Source organism: Hylaeus volcanicus, chromosome 4 (genome assembly GCF_026283585.1).
Source record: "Hylaeus volcanicus isolate JK05 chromosome 4, UHH_iyHylVolc1.0_haploid, whole genome shotgun sequence".
Lineage (NCBI taxonomy): Eukaryota > Metazoa > Arthropoda > Insecta > Hymenoptera > Colletidae > Hylaeus > Hylaeus volcanicus.
Genome location: NC_071979.1, coordinates 26672174 through 26691999, shown reverse-complemented (window position 1 = coordinate 26691999; position 19826 = coordinate 26672174). Strand labels below are relative to the sequence as shown.

Genomic DNA, 19826 nt, shown 5'->3' with positions numbered 1-19826 from the left:
GAGCACGCTTAACGATCGTTAACTGCGCCCTTGTAACGCGAGCTACCGAGAAAAACGCACCTTGCAACAGTTGAAATCTAGCACCGGTCCGCTCCCGTACCCTACGCTCGACTATATACCGAGCAGATGTTTGCAGCCTATGCCTCGCACCCGGCAGCATAATTATCCTAATATCAGCGGACGACGATAATGGGATTAATTTTTCGCCTCGTGGAGTCTGTCGCGTCCGCTCCTCGTTAATTGCGAGCTCGCCAAGATTACTTCGGTATGAAAGCGACCCGAGGGTTTGTTCTTCGTCCTGCTTTTAACCCTTTTAGTTCCAGTACAAGGAGTCGAACCTGGCCGAGGAACGGCGAGCCTAACCAATCCAGTTTGACCAACCTTGAAACGAAAATTACAGAAATTTTCGTTTCAGATAATTATTAGAAAATTAAAAGAGGAACGTGTCGAGATATCGATGATGTTTATTTAAAACCGTAAAGAAAACTTTAATCATCGGTTCTCCTCTGTAAGTAGCGTTCGCGAATAAAACAAACAGCCATTCTACAACGCTACTCGTTGAAATCGAGGCAAGAAATACAAAAACAGCGCTCGATTTCTTGTACGGTTTTATTACGTTTTCGTGTCACGCACGAGACCTCCCTTCTTCGTTGTACTTTTTTCTCTTTGAAATTATTTGCAACCCGCCGCTCGGAGCTGAGAAAGAGTCCCGAGATGGGGGGGAAAAATTGCGAGTACATGGTCTCGCGGCACGATTAATTGCCCCGATTACGTGACGAGCGCCGCTGAATCGTCGTTTATTAAATACGTTTAATTAAGTGGCATCGCGTAGGCACGGGGCATGTAATGATCGCTGAAACCCTCGTCGTGCGTCCCCGTGGAAAAAGCCGCTCCAATGCATGTTGCTAGCGACCGTTGGGGCCCCCACCTGCAGTGGCGCGTTATAGCTTCGTGGGGCCCAAGACGAAATGGGACCGAGAAACGAGACTCGAGTACCAATTTCAAGAAAATAACAACTTAATGAGAACTCTATTTTTTTTTTTTTTTTTTTTAAATTATGGAACACTGTTTACTGGTAAAAAGAATATACAAGTCAATAACAAACAAATTCAGGAAAACTATAGCGTCCGAATATTAAAGTCAGTAACTGTATATTTTCAACAGTTTTAATTCTCGATACCAGTATATATTAGGTTGCCCCGAAAGTTTCTTTCGCGAGTTGCACTCAATTATTTGATGTGTTCGTGTTTATATAAATAGACAATCTAATTTCATAGATATTCATGTTTGTAACAGTAATAGAGCAAAATGAATCGTCCAGAATTTAGTAATGTAACATAAAACATAACTATCGTCCATGTATTACTTATTAATAAAGCGAAAGAAACTTTTGGTACAACCTAATATTTGTTTTAAAAATGTTAACGTCCAAAGAAGCCCCGAAACATGGATATTCGAATAATTTTAATCTACCCTGTACTCTGTAAAATCTAACTCGTAATCTTTCATCTTACATCCATAAACGATACACAGCTGAGCCAGATATAATTTAATTATTATTTTAAATATTAGTTTAAATATTATTTAAAGCAACATCGCGTAGTATTGATTTATACAAGACCCCCTTTGGCCAGGGCTCTAGGCAGATGTCCCTTTTGCTCAAGGGACGATACGTCACTGGTTGCCACTGTGCAGCGAACCGCTTCAGCCAAGGAAAAAGATGGTTCGCTGGTCAAGCTGGTAATTGCGACGACAAGTCTCGGCCGAAATAATTTACCCCCGGTGTACGTGCACGTCCCGGATAAAATATGAAACAATGTTCGCCCTTGGGGGAGCTTAAACCCGCGAAGATTGCATCGTGCCGCTTAATCGCGCCGGCCGCCTCCGCCGCGGTAAAATATGATCGTTTCTTCTCCCCTAGCGTTCTGCGTAGCCGCGAGCAATTATACGCCACGACGAAAGAAAATAACGAGCCCTTTTGTCCACCCTGAGAGGTGCCCCCGGCGGAGGGGAGGATTCTCGAAAAAGCGTTTGTCGCTAGACCACCAACGGAACCCTTTCTTCCATTCTATCCTGAACTGGATACTCCCATTGTCGGCGCTCAGGTCCCCCGATGTTTCCTGTCCCGTAATTCTCCTTTCTTTTCTTTCCGTGTTTCTTTTCTGGAGGATTCGCCATTCAATGTTTGCCATTTGACGTGTTTCAGCCGCAAAATCTGGTCCTCACCGGGGAGTTTCCCAACTGCGACGTGAAGCTCTGCGACTTTGGCATCTCCCGGTACATCAGCCACGGCGCGGACATAAGGGAGATTTTGGGCACGCCCGATTATGTTGGTAAGTTAAGGTGGTTAGTTTAGATTTCGTTTGTCAAACAATTAGACTTTAACGATTAGATTTAATCGCGCTTTCGCGCTCTTTGCTCCTTGCTCGTTTTTAACCGACTTCGGAAAGGAGGAGGTTACTCAATTCGACATGTATATATATTTTAAAGTCTATTTACACATATCCGTAACGTGTCAGTTCCGTATCCGTACCGTGTCAGTAACGTCACGGAGCGGTGTCGGACGCGCGTGAACACGTCCATTGAAAAACAACAGAAGAATATTTAAAATCACTGACACTGATGGAACATTACGGAACCGAACGGATACGGAACTGACACGTTACGGATACGTGTAAATGGACCTTTACTCTTCACGTTTCTCTGTCATTCTCGCTCGATCCTCTGTTTATATACACAGTAACGTTTGGAAATAAAATCAAAACTATTATATTTTATAATTTGCATAAAAATAAGCACATGTCAGACGGCAATTATCACCTTCATGAATTCCTTATCGTTATTACTCCCCACTTCCAGTAAGTCTTGCAAATCACTCGAGCGATTTGTGAAGGTTGAGAGCCTCAATCAAGTCACTCGTTACCTTCGGTTCCCTTTTACCTTTCGACTGGCGAAACATCCTGGTGCCCGACGGGTGCTGTTCGGTTATTCGCACGTTTCGTACCGCGTAATTCCATTAGAGAAACAGGGCCGTTGCATAATTGAACAGAACAAGCCACTTCTCGAGCGGCAGTAAAGCCGCACGTGGCTCGACCATCGACCCAGAAGACCCTTTTACGAGCCTCCGCGATTCACTCCTGCGATTACTTTTGACTCCTGGCCAACGACTCCAGCCGTGCTCTCCACGGTGCTGTTGGCAAACGTTAACTTACGTGGTTCCCACGTACGGCTCGCGACCTTGCGCTCCTGTTTCCATATTTGTGTCTCGCGTTCCGAACAACTTCCAGCGAGACAATTGTTCCTTGATCGTCGACGAAGTTTTTCAGAAATTTACGGCGCGAAACTTACAAAGTGCGCATACAAAGCGAACTATTTTTTAAAGAAACGTCGTCAGCCAAGAGAAGCTTTCGAAAATTCTGATTTAAATAAAACCTTGTGGGAACGTACTGCACTTCTTTTTCTTATAATCTTTCTCATAACTAGAGTTCCTTCGATCTCCTTCCACATAGATTATACAGTTTAATACTAACGTCGCTAGTTACAATTTAATAATACAATAGTAATGCTTGCAATTTATTTGAAAACTGTTTACTCCTTATCATTGACTCGTGAACCGATTAATGAGAAAGCCTGCGGTGCGAATTGAAAGTATTAAATTGGATTTCGCGTTCGTTTCAGCCCCCGAGGTGTTAAACTACGAGCCAATCAGCTTGGCGACCGACATGTGGTCCGTGGGAGTTCTTCTGTACGTCCTGTTAACGGGATGCTCCCCGTTTGGTGGCGACACGAAGCAGGAAACGTTCTGCAACATCAGTCGATGTCGACTGGACTTTCCCGACGACCTGTTCGAAGACGTGTCCGAGGGTGCTCGCGACCTCATGCGCAAACTGATGGTCAAGGATCCAAAGTAAGCAACTCTAATCGCTGTAATTCTTAGAGACCAAAATATATCTTCTCTAAACATCGAATAAGGAATTAGACATCGATATTTTATTCGTCGAGCAAAAGTTAGAATTTGAATTATATAATTAAATAATGGACAGCGATGTCGTTTTTCGTTCGTTTGACATCGAATTAGAAAATTTCTCACCGATAGAAGTGAAGGAAACCATTGTATTATTTATTTTACTATCATTTTATTATAACGAAGATCGAGTATATAGATGTACGATACCACGAAAAAATCACCAGAGAGATTCCATCGCTACCCGCCGCAATAAAATACAAAATTTCATCCGTGCCCGGCGTTCCGTGGCTAGCTCATGGAGTACGTAACGGTTGGCCAGGGCCATCGTCGTTGGAATGTCGTTGTCGATGCGTTCGCCGTGTAACTCGATGGATTGCTTTCGTTCCTAGAAGCTAAATAATGCCAACGTGCGCGCGACGTAACTAACAATGTTTCCGAGATCCATGCGCCGGCTCTGCCTATCTTCTTTCGCTTCGAGGTAAGCCGTGAGCGGTAAACGTTCTCGGTAGGTCGCGCCACGCTTCCACGAAGGCATTATTTTCACCAGTGCCGGAATTCTAAGTAGCTCTCCGATAATACTTATCCGCTAGTTCGTCTTAGCCTGTTATCGGGCCACGAGGCACAAGCGAGGGCGCAATTTCGTGGCAGATAAACACACTAGAGGCCGCGTTTCGCTTGGAAATGTCTCGAGCACGATCCAGCCATACCAAGCGGACGCGACGTTTCGTTCGTTACCGAATCCTGCTTGGAGGTACTTAAGGCTTAACAAGTGAAGGAATCGGTAGACCCGTCGATCGACCTCTGTAATAGGTATCTAGAATTTATTTGATACTTGGAACTGCTTGCACCGCGGCGCGGGCGTTCACTTGTAAACCAAAGCCTTTTGTTATTTTATAGACGGTCCGAAACAGCTCCAGACATGTATCCCCATATTTAACCCATTTACTGCCAGGAAAATTTAAAGCGTTCTCCCTCGATGTGTAATCTGGGTTACTATTTTGATAATAAAAAGTGATATCAAGTTTAAATTAATTTCTTCTTCTTCTTCTTCTCTTGTTTCGCATTGTTATATGAAATAAAGGCTACAAATTTATCCCTCGAGTAACCGCAATCAATTTGAACTACGAGACGTCTCGTAGGTGGATGGGTTAAATAAAATCTTGTATCAAGTACCCCTGTTTATTCAAATAACGGGAGTCTTTAATACTTCAAATCACTGCCGTACACAGGAGCTCGTTAAGGAGTCGGAGTTTCACCTAGGGAATTCTCCTTGGGAGAGAGTAGGGAGCTCCCGTTCATGGGACCTCTTCCCCTAGCCGAGTCGATTCTTTCACTCGGGACCTTAGCTCTCGAAACCCGATCGTCCGGCTTCCTGCATCGGTCGGTCGTACGTGGAAGCGAGAAACGGTCGGCATTCCATCGCGCGACGACTTTCTTCGAAACGGGAAGAGAGACATCGGCGCACCGAACGAGTTCCGCTGAAAAACTCGTAGATTTCCTTATCGTCGACCAGTTAGCCAGCTGGGAGGAAGTCCCCATCCGCAATATCCGCGCCCTTCCAGCGCGATGCCTCGCGTATCTCCTTGTCGACGCGTCCTTATCGTCGCTCGTAGGTACGTACATACATACGCGCGTCGTTCTCGCTTTCGTGTCTTTTTTGTTTCGCTCTTTCGTTAAATTATTGCATACAGAAGTTTGCAAAAGTAGCAGAAGAAGCAAAAGTATTTCAAGTGGAAACTATCGACCGGCGAACGCGTCTCGATGCGACATTTTAGAGAAATTAAAGAAGCTAAGATAAAAGTTAACTTCTTCGTTCAAAATTCAATTCTCTTATCTATCCCAAACATTTTGGAAAATTTGCACGAATAACGAGTGTATCGATTCAAGTCCTAATGTTTAATTAAATTTGACCTGCTCCCCCTTTTTTATACCACTGTCCAGCTTGGTCGTGATTCGCGTTCGTCATCGTCGTTTCTCGTTCGACATAGGTCGTCTTCGTCGGCGTTTCCTGCTCTTTCACTTCTTTCGTCGCACGTTACGCAACCAGCCCGGCCCCGTTACAAGACATCCTACAGCTCGTGTCCGGATGTCGCGACGTCAACTGATCGGAAAGTCTACGACCGGACGTAGCGAGCACCGTTCCTCGACAAGATACAGTCCACGGCAAAAAGATACCGTACCCTATTGATTTCCTACTGGAAAGACTGTTTACATAGAGAGACCCCTTCAGAGGCTATTCGTGTAACGTTCAACAACCTCTGATAAAGGCAGGTCAAGATTAGGACAAGCACTTGTCGAACCCAACTTACAATGTTCGAAGCGATAACGAAAAATCAACTGTGGAATATCAGCTGCAAATTTTCAACCGTTTCAAATCGTCGAAGTTGTTGGATTGACTTCATTTCATATAACAAACATGCACTCTGAAACATTATAATAATATAGTTCGTCCAAGAGCCTACATCCATATCGAAAAATTTCTCTAAACAAGTTTAAATTTCAGTTACACGAAAACAAATATCCGATGTTAATCCAACCCTATCTCTTCTTTTTTCCAGCGAACGTCTGACCGTCACGGAATGTCTCCAACACTCTTGGTTCGGGATGTTCGACGACCCCCAACCGCCTCTTTCCACATCCAGCTGCCCGACGATGGACCAGTCTTCGATCCAAACGACGACGAAGTCTTCGCAAGAGACAAAATCGCCCGTGAAATCCATCGCGACGAGTACAGAGCCATCGACGACGTCCGCTCCGAGAAACGACACGGAGAAGCAGGGCCAAAGATCGTCGACAACGAACATCTGCCAAAGCACGGAGTCGAAGCTTACGACGCGAGCCGTCTCATCGCACACGGAGAACCTCTGCTCCAAAACGAAACTGTCCGCCAAACCCATCAGATTCGGGCTGAGCCCCGACCGCAGGGACACCTTCAAAAGGAACATGGACTCCCTGGCGCAGAAGTTTTCCGGTACCGAGATCGTGATCATCGAGTCATCCGCCTCCAACGGCGCCAGCGTCACCGCCAACGTCACGCAGAGGAGGGCGACCGCTACTCACACGATGCCAGCTGGCGAAGTCTTCAAATGTACGCCGGTGTTTATCTTGGGAGAGGAGCAGCAATGCAGCGACAGTGGCAGCGACACCGTCTCGGAGATCTCGACCGACAGCTCCAGCGACCGGAGCAGTATCTACTCCGACGACTCGCTGGACTTCATCCTCTACGGAAAGAGCCAAGGCAGAGCCAGCTTTCCGTTCGCGGCGACGGACTCCGGGTCGGAGAGATGGGAGCCCAGGCATCAGCAGCAGCACAACAGGGTCTGGCCCAGAGAGTGCAGCGGGGTCGTCAGCAAGGCTCTCAGCCGTTTCACCTCCGAAACGCCGAACGCAAAGATCGCCAAGATGTCGAGTCCCCCCACGGGCCATGGAAAGACCAGCCTGGAAGCGCTCAGGGAAAGGAGCGGCAACCTGGTGGTGATCCGGGAACCGGTCAGAGCTGGCAGGTACACCAGGTACAGCGAGGTGCAGTGCGAGTCGGTGCAGGCACGGATTCGACGGTTCCAGGTTCACGGAGCATCGTAGACGCTTAGAAAACGTCTCGTCCGTGACGAGCTTCCCCGAGCAGCTTCGAAGTCTCGCGTCGACGCTTGGATGATCGCAGGGGACTCGTTGTACATATAACTTTACGGTGTACAGTATAGTTCGGTATCGCCCGTTGGGAAGAATCGGTACTCGGTCGAAATAACCGAGGATGTATACGGGGTGCCTTCAAAGTAGGCGGTACAGCCCGAAGGAAGGCTGTGTTCCTCTCGAGCCGAGATGTCTCCGGATGCAGCGTCGAATTTAGATTTCGGAATTTAGAATTTAGACCTCTGGGACTGCCAAAATTAACGAATGAACGTTACAAAAGAATTAGACTTATTTTTGCCAAAATATTTTGAAATTTGAGTATTCGCTTTGCATAGTTTTCTGAAATTTTTTTAATCGCGAGTAAATCGTAAGCTTCTGAGAATGAGTTTCAATCGACACGAGAGACGAGAATCATTTTTGCCAAATGTAGATCCTTAGAGAAAATCTTCTCTCTTAAACACGAGTAAATGCTGCTATTTTCACATCAAAAGTAAAACCGTTGTTTGCTACGAGGATGTAGAAAATATTAAAAGCTAGCTCATGTCCAAGTTCATCGCGTTGCTTGGAATTAATGCCCCTATTAATTAATTATCTCTAAATCCTATAAGTTAATTCGACTTTGCCCGGATGGTATCCTTTGAGGGGCACCCTTTGTTTCAGCTGTTGTAAATACTTAAGCGGAACGTGTACCGGTAATTCGTGACGCCCGTTGTAAATATTCGGACGACCGAGATTCTACGAGAGGGAAGAAACAGCGACCGACCTCCAGGGGTACGGTACATTGCTCGCTGCGTCGCGTTTCGAGGGTTTCTAATGTTTCTATCGTACGATAACGCAAGAGCGAATCGAGGATTCGTCGTTGTATATAGGAGTGATTGGATTCGAGGTGGCAGGGTTTTTTTTTTTTTTGTTGAATGATCGAATGATAGAATGCGAGAGAGCAAGACGCGTCGCCTGGCAACTCGTTGTCTGCCATTACCGATAGACTGACCGGTCGTCCGTTCGAGCTGAACGGAAAGAAGCGGAATCCGAGTTGCACCTAGTCGTTGGCGATGCGAAAGTCACTGGGATACGAACCTCGCGATTATCACGCAATCTAGGAAATGTCGAGCATATGTCAGACTCTGTTCGGGATTCCAGAGTAGCGACGATCGTTCGCTGGAGAAAATTGGGGTCCAACGGGTGAGAGAATCGACACGGGAAATCTTCTACTAGTTGTCGAGGGGAACCTTTTACCGTATCTTTCACCTTTTACCGACAACGATCTCTGTATATCGGATGTGGCATGGGACTTGGAAGCGTGGGAAGCCTCTGTGCCATCAGAGAAGCCGCCATTTTGGAGAACCGAAGTACTAAGGTTTTGGATTCACGTGTACAATTGTTTCTCACAATCATATGTATATTTCTGACTGTTTAGTATGTAGCGTACTGTATGCTACATATCCCAAAAAACGCGCCTTTTGACGAAGAAAACAAAATTTGAGTCTTGAGTTTAGTATGTAGTGTACTGTATGCTACATATCCCAAAAACGCGCCTTTTGACGAAGAAAACAAAATTTGAGTCGAAGATTTTATAATACTTAATCGTGGGTCCGTTGAATTTATCTTTCTTTGTCAATATGAATATGAACAAAAATTACAATTGTTAATATACAGAAATTTGTTCATCAAAATAAATCGTTATACATAATCAATAACGGAGGAGCAATTTTCAATTGGTTATTTCTTTGGCAAAACTTACAATCTGATTTATAGAATAAAATCATGCTTAAACGAACAGAGTCCCACATTTCTCGTTGAAATAAAATTCTTCCAACTCGTGTCTCAAACCTCTTTCCCTGAGTCGATTCGTTGGCCCAGCGGGCCACAGTGGTAATTCGCGCGAGCGACTCGGTGCCGACCGGTGAATTCGCCCAACTAGCCATAATCGTAATCGATCGTCGCGATAATAGTAATCGAAATTCGATAACTTCGGTGCCTTTACGATAAGCGTTAAGAGAATCGTATGCGCGCGCACAGCAGACTCGAGAATTACGTGATAGAACGCTTCCAATTAAAAATTGCAACGACTCAAACTCTCGACAAGATTCATCGACGAGGATGACACTGGCAAAATTGGAAGGGATCGCGATAAAGATCTTTATTAGAGTTTCGATTGGAAGCGTTCGGAACACGTTCGAGAGTTGGTATCGCGGTGAAAGGTGCTTGTGACGTCGGAACAAAATTAATTGGCAGATAACAGATCTAACGGAGGCACCACTTATCCAGGATCTCAGAGATCCAGAATCTCGGAGATCGATAGAAGCTTTTACGCCGTAGCAACGGAAGCAGAAGCACGATCGATAGTTGAATATCTAGGTTTGATTTGTCAGTTAACTTTGTTCACGACTATACGGAGTGACTCTAAAGTCTGGGTACTTCTTTAAAAAAAAAATCTATATTTAATCTATGGAGAAAAGTAATTATAACTTGTCTCGCTGGCTTTTTCTACGTTTCCAGACTTTAGAGTCACCCTGCACCATTCATCGCGTAACTCGAGCGCAAACTCACACTCGTAGTGCCTACTTTTATTTTCGTTCCGTTCGCATCACCGTACTCTTACCAGAGGTGGGCAAAATTTATATTTGGATAGAGAAGTAGCTAATGAAATTTGTATTTAAATAAAGAAGCTAGAGGGAAACGTTTTAGTGATCGTAGATTGGATAAGTTTGGTGTTCGAGTGAAAATTTTTTCCATCTCTTCCGTCCCATTGTTTAGTTGCAAAAGGAAGGAAGGGGGGGGGGCGCGGTGGTGCGAGGGGATGCGATACTTTTAAGAAGACTCGACGAACGAGAGACCTCTTCGGTTCGTACAGTGCCTTAGCCTTAGTATGGAAGATTTTTACAGATCGTGGCGTCGATCGATCGAAATTGAGAGCCTAGACTAGCTTTAGGCGTCTCCAATTCTTCTCGCTGGTTCGATGGCGTCTCCCGAGAGAGATCGATTAGACGATGCGAGTCCAATCGGCGCTGGATGTCCAAACACTCCGAGATCGGCAAAATTCTTATCCAGTAGAAAACAGAATCAAAATGGTAAAATAAAATGAAATTTGTTAGAGGATGCGTTCCTATTCTATCATTCGAAGAGAATTCTGCCCATCTCTGCGTACACTACTGCCCCTCGACGCAGCGGAACAACAACTGCCCTGATAGTAGATAGATAAATCTAGCCATCGAGAAACATATCCGGGGACGAGTCTTACTCGCGAGAATGGAACGACCAGAGGTGGCCGAGATCCTTCTTTGAATGAACATTTTGAATAAAAAATGATAAATAAACGACAGCTCAAGCGCTACGAGTTTAATTAGTGTCATTATTCGTGTTACGGCGTGACAGTATTTTTCACGGTAGTCGAATAAATTCGAACCGATTATTTATTATTATTCGGTCGAATGATTCGGTCATCTGTTGTTCGAATGAATTTTTCCCCACCTCTGTGAACATCCGCAGGCTGCTCACTTTGTCGAATTAAAGTCGCGATCTTTTTCGCACCGTGAATCAAATATATGGATATATAAATAAATATATATATATATATATTTAGATACGTTTGCAGCGCGGACCTCTGCGTTGCGTGGCGTAGCCGAAGCGATAAGGGCGAACGCTGAATAAATCTTGCGGGGCGCGAACTTCGGCGATCGAAGGGAGCGCTCCCTGAATGCTAGTCATAAATCTCGCTCGTCTTCCTCGTCGAATTCGATCGTTTCTTCGTGACGTTCCTTGCAAACGAGAAGGTGAAACATGGCCGTGAAGATTCGAGGGGGACGGACGAGTGTCAAATGGAAATGACGAGTCACGCGTCGACGCCGATGGAAGCGATTCGATCGATTCGAAATTTTTTAGATGTTCGCATCGGTTTCGTAGGCTTTTGTATCGAATTATTTTATTAATCGAATGGGATCTACATTTTTTCAATCGAGATTAAACGAGATCTGTTATTTATTCGTTGGATGGAAGATCGGCTAAATCAACTCCTGCAAAACTTATGCGTACACCTGATACATCCTTCGTGTACGTTTGAACGCTCTATGCAAGAATCGCCGAGTTTGCTTGTCGGTGGGGCGTCTTGGACTTCGAGAGGATTCCAGGTCACTTACCCTTTAGAAGTATTCCATATTTTTAGTACAGCACATTTGATTAGGAACTCTATAAAAAAAAAAAAAAAAAAAAAAAAAATAACGAAACCTTTTCTGACTTAATTTTATAATATTTTCTCGCGGGAATGTTCTTACTATGAGATATTTCGACTATATTAATATTCGCGAAAGGATAGACGACCAGGAAATAGTTTCTTTCTTAAGAGACAAATGAAATTCACGGCCCAGTCCAAAGCAGGATCTCCCGGAGAATCTTTATACGTACATCCTCGTCATCCAGAACAAAATATTGTAGTATCGATGCTTGTACCAAAACTATTAATATCGCTAAATAATAAACCCCCGTAATCGTAAGGTACTAATTAAGTGACCTGGTTGACCCGGCCCGTGACGAAGCTGGCTTCTGTTGCCAGCGGCGTAACCAGAAATTTCAAATAAGGGTCGTCAAATATTTTTTTTACATCTGTGTATTTATAAATAAAAATAATTTACCTTTTCGCAATATCGATTGATTGTCTTTCGCCGATGTATTCCGAAGAACGGATACATCGACGTAACCATTTTCTGCGTTCGGTGAATGCGTCAGTTTTTCGAATTCCTTGATAGGGGTGGCTCTGGTTGCGCCGCTGCTCGTCGGTGACGCGCGAGAAGGGAACGCGAAGGGACCGGGGATACGAATCGACGATCGCGAATCGTCGTTTCCGGCAGACGTGAATCTCGTGGATCGAGGAGCCGCTTGAGAATTCGACATCGCGAACATTGTTACAGGCGTTCGTCCGTTGAAATTCTGAGACGCGTACGGCGACAGGCGTAGACGCACGATGATAAGAACAGCGATTGGCGGACTCGTAGAAAAATCGCGTGCTGCCCGCGGGGCTGTGCGCAACGAGCGAAAGAGACGGAGAGAAAGCGAGAGAGAATAGAGCGAGAGTGAGTCGCGTGAATTCGTGAATGCCTCTGAGAATCAAAGGAGATTAAAAAATCATAGAGACCTGTAATATAGTTTTGTTACTACGGGAGAGGGGGGCGTGTGTCCGAGCGAGTCGGGGCACCGTTTCTCGAGGCCAATTTCGTCGTTATTTATTTCCGTCTGCTTTCTGTTCGGCATAATCGTATTTAATTATTCTTTGCATTCGCGTTTTGTTTTCGTGGCGTTTATCTTTCATCCGGTTCGGCCTCGTTGGAGAGCGTGCTCCGTTTCTCTCTCTTACACGGACACGCCCTGGTCTCCGACTTATTCAACTATCATTATTATTATTATTATTATTATTATTATCATTATTATTATCATTATTATTAATATTATTATATTATTATTATATTATTATTATTGCTATTACGTTATCGCTGTAATGTTATTAATATTGAGGTTAATTACTACGAGAAGAATCGCGCATGTAGCTACCAAGACCTTCTGTAAATATCTCTGTCATTCTGTATTAATTTTAATAACGTGCAAAATAAATGCCGCGTATCAGTCGAAATCGTCGTCGATTCTCATCGCTGCAAGACAGCCTCCCCTTTCCTTCCACCTTTCGCGTTATTTCATAATAATAATAATTTGTAGTAATTCATACCGCGCATATTCATAAACACGTGGACCACTTTCAACGAATAAGTGATGCACACCGTAAATAATCGCTATACGATTATTCGTCGCTGAATTCTGTTTCAGTCGTGCATTTCGTAACAGTTAATAATTTTAAATCGTACAACGTTAAAGTTTTGAGCATATTAACCATCTATGGACCGAATTTTTTTAATGCAGACAGATTGCAAGGCATTCACTTTGATAAATTTAGATCGATAGTGCTGCCAACCGTCATTAATATAATCATTTGTTATCAGAGACACATAGTTAAGACGTTTTCTTGTGAAGAGACTAAAATTATTTAACGAAACGTCGATACATTAGCATGAAATCTTAATGCGTTAAATGTCGTAGAGAAACTTGGTAAATTTTTTATACGATCAGCTCGTAGAATGAGGCCCCGGCGTACTTTTAAAATCAATCGGAACGCGCCAAGTATTCGTATGCCAACGTTCGCAATTTCTCTTTCGATTCTTCGCGATCGTCACGCTCTCGATCGTGGTCTCGATCGACGCGAGCCGACAGGGTGCGTCGTTTGTATCGACGAACGTTATGCAACGACCTCGTGGTCGCGCGTTACGCAACGACGACCGAGTCGGGCACGACCGATTATACATTCCGCGTTCAGCAGATGAAATTATGGATCAGCTTCCGATTGCGCGCGGAACGAAGAACCCTGGAGATATTCAGACTTTCCCAACGGCACGGATCGGAATGGGACTAGCGGCAGGCTTTTGTCCCGGCAGGAAATCTTGACGGTGAATCATCGCGTCACCTGGCCGCTATTAATGCCCGTCTATTTATAGGATGAAAAGAAAACCGACGTTCTTGGAAAACTTCGTTCCCCGGTATGGGAAAAGTCGGATTCACGGAGTGTGAACTCGGCGAGTGCGCTTTTTATCGAGACACGTAACGAGGTCTACCCTTTTGCGCACGGCCCGCTGCTAGCGAACAATAATAATAGAAATAACGAGTTTTTTTTCTCGATGCAGTATAGATATAAAAAGAAACGAAGCGTCGAGTGGTAAAATAATCCGAACGAATAGAAATATCTGTGCCTTATAATAGACAGGGATGGTTCAGTCGTCTTGGACGTTTTTTTAAATAATTTTCAATTCACCAATTTAATATTTTTAGAACCATATTTTTCTTTGTAAACGGAATGGTCCATTATGCTATGCAATAAGCTCGAGTCTGACACGTGGTATTTCGGACTTCCTACCCTTTTTGTTTACTATAACACCAAGCAATCGGGAGATGACGTGTATAGGTCGAGGGGTTGATCTCTCGAATCGATAGAAGTAACAAAAAAAAAAAAAAAAAAAAAAAAAAAATAGGTTTAGAAGAAAGCTTCTAAAACCTTTCAGGAACAACGATACTGTAAATTGCTAAATCATTGACCGTGAAACGTCGCTCGCGGCCGTTGCGGCTAAATCAACCCGCGCGATCACGCTTTCCAATGATAATTCGTTAATTAGCGCGTAGACCAGGGCGCGAATCGCTGGCTTGATTCTGCGAGTCGAGAAGAAAAAAAAAAAAAGGAACAGCAACTGCGAACATTAAACGTTTGCCGACAAAAGCGGCGCATTACCTCTAATTACAGACCGCTGCGATTCCATCTTTGTCCGCGCTACTTTTGCGAATTTGTACGTGCCGACTGCCCGGGTTGCCCTTGACCGACCAAAATTCGTCGTTCCCGATCGCATTCGTAAATTGAGCAACGTCATGCAACTCTGTGCCGCGCAAAAAATTCACCTGACACGCGAATCAAACGTAATCGACCGACTCCCAACCGAGCAGTCGACCCGCGTTCCCGCGGGTACTTTCTGAAACAATCAGCGGTACGTACAATGTTTTCGAAAAGGAGCCCCAAGATGTTGTTTTCGAGTAATGCATATGGGTTACTTATCGTTATTTTAAACGAACGCACTCGCGATTACAATTAAACCTGAAACATAATGACTCTTAAGTGTTCGCCACAAATACGTTGACAGACGTAATTTATTAGCAAAAAACAAACTCCTTTTCTGGAGAAACCTGTATTGTATCGGGTTGTTCAGAAAGTTCGTGACAATATTTCAGAAAAATATAAGGTTCATTTGAATTTCGATACATATTTATCGAATTTCATAGGTACCATTTTCTTCCATAACCTTTTCAACTTTTAAGGGATGTGTGCGTGTTATTTGTTTTCAACTATTTCGATGTATTCAGATCTGTACCACCTAACAAAAAATTGAAATGGACTTACCAGACAATCTAATATATTCGAATAATCCCAATCTGTGTTCTTTGTTGGAAGTGGTCCCAATGGTCATTGATTCGATCAAGGTCTGGAGACTCGAAAAAGAGAAATAATGATAAGAATATATTTATGGTTATTTATGGTTATGATGCCCTTGGTATCAAATACATTAAGCATGCAAATAGCGGCGAGCCATTTCGAGTTCCAACGAGTTACGATCGCACGGAACAGATACCATCAAATGTTTATAGACATATTAAAATTACTCACATATATTCTGGCAGTGCAATTCTCATTTTTTCTAGCGAGGCTCGGCACGGAGAAGTGTAACAAAATATTGTTTCTTCAAGAAGTTGTTTCTTATTATCTAAAAACTTTCTTATTCAAACATTCTGCCTCCCAATTAGTTCATATAACAGAGGTTCCACTCTAATCCAAAGAGGGCCCTAGTCGAGGTCGAAAACGTTCAATAAATCTCGAATAAATCCTGCAAGGCTCGAAACGCGTACCAGCTTTAAATAATTGAAACGTTGACGTTCGTTACGTCGCGAGAGGTCCGAACGCTTCCGCGCCGGAAGCCTCGAGGATCCTAGAAGCGAACGAGGTACGCGTTAATCGCGAGCATTTTCCTGATACAGGATCGCCTAGGACGTAACCGCGCGAATAAGATTTTTACCTCGGACACCTCGAGGTCGTTAGGTACTCGAAGTAAGATTTAACGAGGGCCACTCGAGGCATACCGCGAGGAAAACGGCTTAACGATAGCCCGAGATAAATGTCGGGAAACCATTTCGAACGGAGAACTTGCAAATTCTGGCAATGTATCGAGGCAGCGGACATTAATCGGCCGCCAAGTATAGCCGTGCGTCGGTTATTAGACACGAGCCGGTCGTTCCTATTGTGTCTAATTCTTGGATCGTAAATCGTAGAGAACTTGCACGTGCATGCTGTCCACGTCGTGCATTACCAGCAACCAGTGCACACATCATACCGTCCTTTATGGTAGTCGGTAATTTGCATTCTCCGCGGATACCGTCGCAGGTCTCCTTCGTTGTGTAAATAATCTCTGGCTGCCACGTTCGCGGATCTAACGAGTTTCAGTCCGTTTCGCGCGTTCTTCCACCGCCCGTTCGTCCGACCATATCGTTTTCGTCGATGAGAAACGAAAGCGGGCGCGCAGGTGCCGTTTCTTTACTTTTATTTCAAATTTCTTTCCATTCTTTCGGTTTCCTTTAGTAGTTCAACGACTGATTTGGTTGTTGTTGCCGCAGCACTAAACGCCTTGATCACGGCATCGTGGTCATTGATCATGGTTCCAGGGTTTCTTTGTCACCTGTGCATTCTCTTCGATCTTCCAAAATCTGTTCCCCTTCTCCTCGTTGCCGCATTCGAACCTGGCCGTCACTTCGTGGTTATTTCCTCTTTGGTTCGGATTTACCTCATCCGAAGCAGAAACTAGAACGAAATAACAATTCTAAAAACCTCCTAAAACTAGACGACAGATTTTCATGGACAAGATCTAGCGAAATTATTTTTCCTCCGACCCAATGCGATCCAGAAAGACACCGGGATCGCGGTATCCTTGACAAATTTGCAAAAGCCGATCCATCAACCGACGGACGACTGCCGGAGACCGTTCCCACGTACTCGCGCGTGCAACGCAATCGAGACGGCGCTTTTGCGCGCGCCGCCTTTGAATAGCGAGCCCCGGTTGAAGTCGTTTCGGATACGCGCTACGAAAGAGTCCGGGGAGAGCTCGTCACCGTTACTTTTCATTTTTCCGCGACGAAAGTGAGACGTTCCGGCTTGATTGCCGCGAGCGCGTCGACGCATCCAGCCGTGGACGTCGCCGCAAATAACGAGCCATCAAAGTCGAGAGTGACGCGCGGCTTGAATTTATTGCACCTGCCGGCACAGCTATAAACAGAAATCATTAAGCACCGTGGCGACGTCGCGTTGCGTACAGTGAACGTCGAATCGACGTCGGATAATTGATTTTGAACGCCGCGAGACGAGAGAGACGACCTCGCGTTCGCGCTCGCCGGTTTAGTCCGTAAACGGCGGATTTTCCATGAGATCGATTTGTGTTTGTATCTCTGATGATCATCGAGAAAATACGACACGTCCTTCCGATAATATTCACCCCGATCGAACGCCTGTTGTTATTCTCTTCTTTCTTTTTATTTCCATTTGCTTTGGTCTTTCTAATTTCATTGTTTTTAATTTTTTTTTAATTTAACGCAGAACTACCTCGGTAGTTTTAGCGTTAAAGCCGTCGAAACTCGACGAAATTGCCGTTCAATACGTTCGGAGAAAGGGACTTTCTCGTTGTGACTCTTTTCGCGACTCGAGCAATGCAATTTGAAGTTTTCCTCGACGCGAGCCGCGCAAGTTCGCGCGTTCGAGGCAAGTATGTTTGCTGTCGGTCGGAGCAAACGAGAAAGCCTGAATTTACGTCGATGGCGCGGCTAATGTTATTCATGAACCTTTCGTGGCTGCCGGCAGATATTAAACCAACGAAGAGAGACAGGGAACGGTTCGTTTATTGCACGCTGTGGGACGAAGTCCTTTGAGAACGTTCATCATCGTAACGGTTCAAACTCTGCACAGGGTGCGAGGCATGTCAAGACAAATACGATACAGTAGACATTTTATAAAACTCTAAAAATGTTCCATCTTCATGATTTCGTAAAAATTTCGGCTTTTTATTAAAATAATTATATAGCATACATTTAAGTGTATAATCAAAAAAGTTTAGTCGAGAAAAACGAAGTAGTTTTCGATTTATTGCGATTTTACTGATTCACCAAACTCCCGCGAGACTCGCGAAAAATTAATCCCTCGAACGTATAGCAATTATAGAGTCTAATTTCTAAGCGCGAGTGAACGTTTCTTACTCACTTCGAAGGTGAGCGTCACAGGGTGCCGCGAAAAAAAAAAAGTGTACGCGAATTCGTCATTGAAAGTAGACGAGCCGACGAATCATCGCGCAATTATCCTTGGCACGATCGAGCGCGAACACGTCGCTACTAATTGTCGGCACTAATTGCTTGTCACCGGTCTCGCGACGCGTCGCGGATACTCGCGCTGTACGTTTTCATCGCGACAACGAATACTCTCAGGGATACCATCCTCCAAGTGTGAGAACTACTCTCCATGTTTTAATTGAAATAACCGAAGATTTGAATTGGAAATCAACGATCGGACGCAATTAAACCGACGAAACGAAGGACAATAAGAATATAATAAACGTTATCCACTTTCAACTCTGATCTTGCCATATTCGAGATCTTCGAATTAAGAAATTTTCCAAGTAATTTACTCGTTTAATATGAAGGCCTTTTCTTTGTAAAGGTACGACCAAAATCTTTTTCCATATTGCATCGTTTTTATTGATAATATATATATATATATATAGATGAAACGGTAGGATATTTTGCTTGTTTCTCCGAAAAGAAAAATCTTTTTTATTAGATATAATAAATGACTCGATTAAGATAAAAATTACAAAAGATGTTTTGAAATATCAATGTTGTAAAGGTGTAGTGTATAAAATAGAAAGGTTTGCATAATTTTTTCACAACCAGGCATAGAATTTGAAGTGACTTTTTACAGAATTTTATGATAGTCATGTTTCTGGTACGCATTAGGCTATTCTCCCCTACGTCGATTCCTTGGACTGTTTCGAAAGGCTCGTTAATCGGTTTCTCCTTTGAGAAGACTCGACCAGGAAAGACCTTTCCTTATCCTTTCGGTGGAAGATCAAGCATCCTTGTCGTTTTTGCGGTCGATCTATAATAGCGCCGAGAAGTAAACGGGGAATTCTTACTTTTCATGTACGCGCAAGTCCGGAACGGTTTCCAAAACGGTACGATTTCAGACACTTTGAGCTCACTCGACTAGAATGATTCCTCGAGCGATGTTCTGAAGTTAAGAGGCGAGGACAGTTTCAATATAAATAAACATGTAATAAATAATTGAATCAAATTTATAATCAATCGAATGATGTACTTATGTATCCGCATACAATAATATTGGACCGTGATTGGTTAGTAATACGGGAGTGAAAGAAATTATAGAGGAAATATGAAGGAACGCGAGCAAGCTACTCTGTGCTCCGTCGGAATCGAGATCGACACCTCGACTCGTTTCCACGAAGCGATATAATCGGACATGGAAATCTCGAAGGTAAGACTCCCACGCGTTCATTAACATGTTAACGCTTTTACAGTCGGTGCTTATTCCTCGTTTTACCGC

The 19826-nt window shown here is 44.1% G+C and overlaps 1 protein-coding gene across 1 annotated transcript in view; it reads left to right on the top strand.

The window, feature by feature from the left end:
• LOC128874756 (serine/threonine-protein kinase 17B-like) overlaps nt 1-13217 on the top strand; it is an 82616-nt gene extending 69399 nt beyond the window's left edge. Inside the window, exons 4-6 of the mRNA XM_054119798.1 lie at nt 2207-2333; nt 3679-3907; nt 6526-13217. Coding sequence (XP_053975773.1) covers nt 2207-2333; nt 3679-3907; nt 6526-7549 — 1380 coding nt within the window. The 3' untranslated portion in view covers nt 7550-13217. The remainder of the gene's footprint in view (nt 1-2206; nt 2334-3678; nt 3908-6525) is intronic.
• The last annotated feature ends 6609 nt before the right edge of the window (nt 13218-19826 follow it).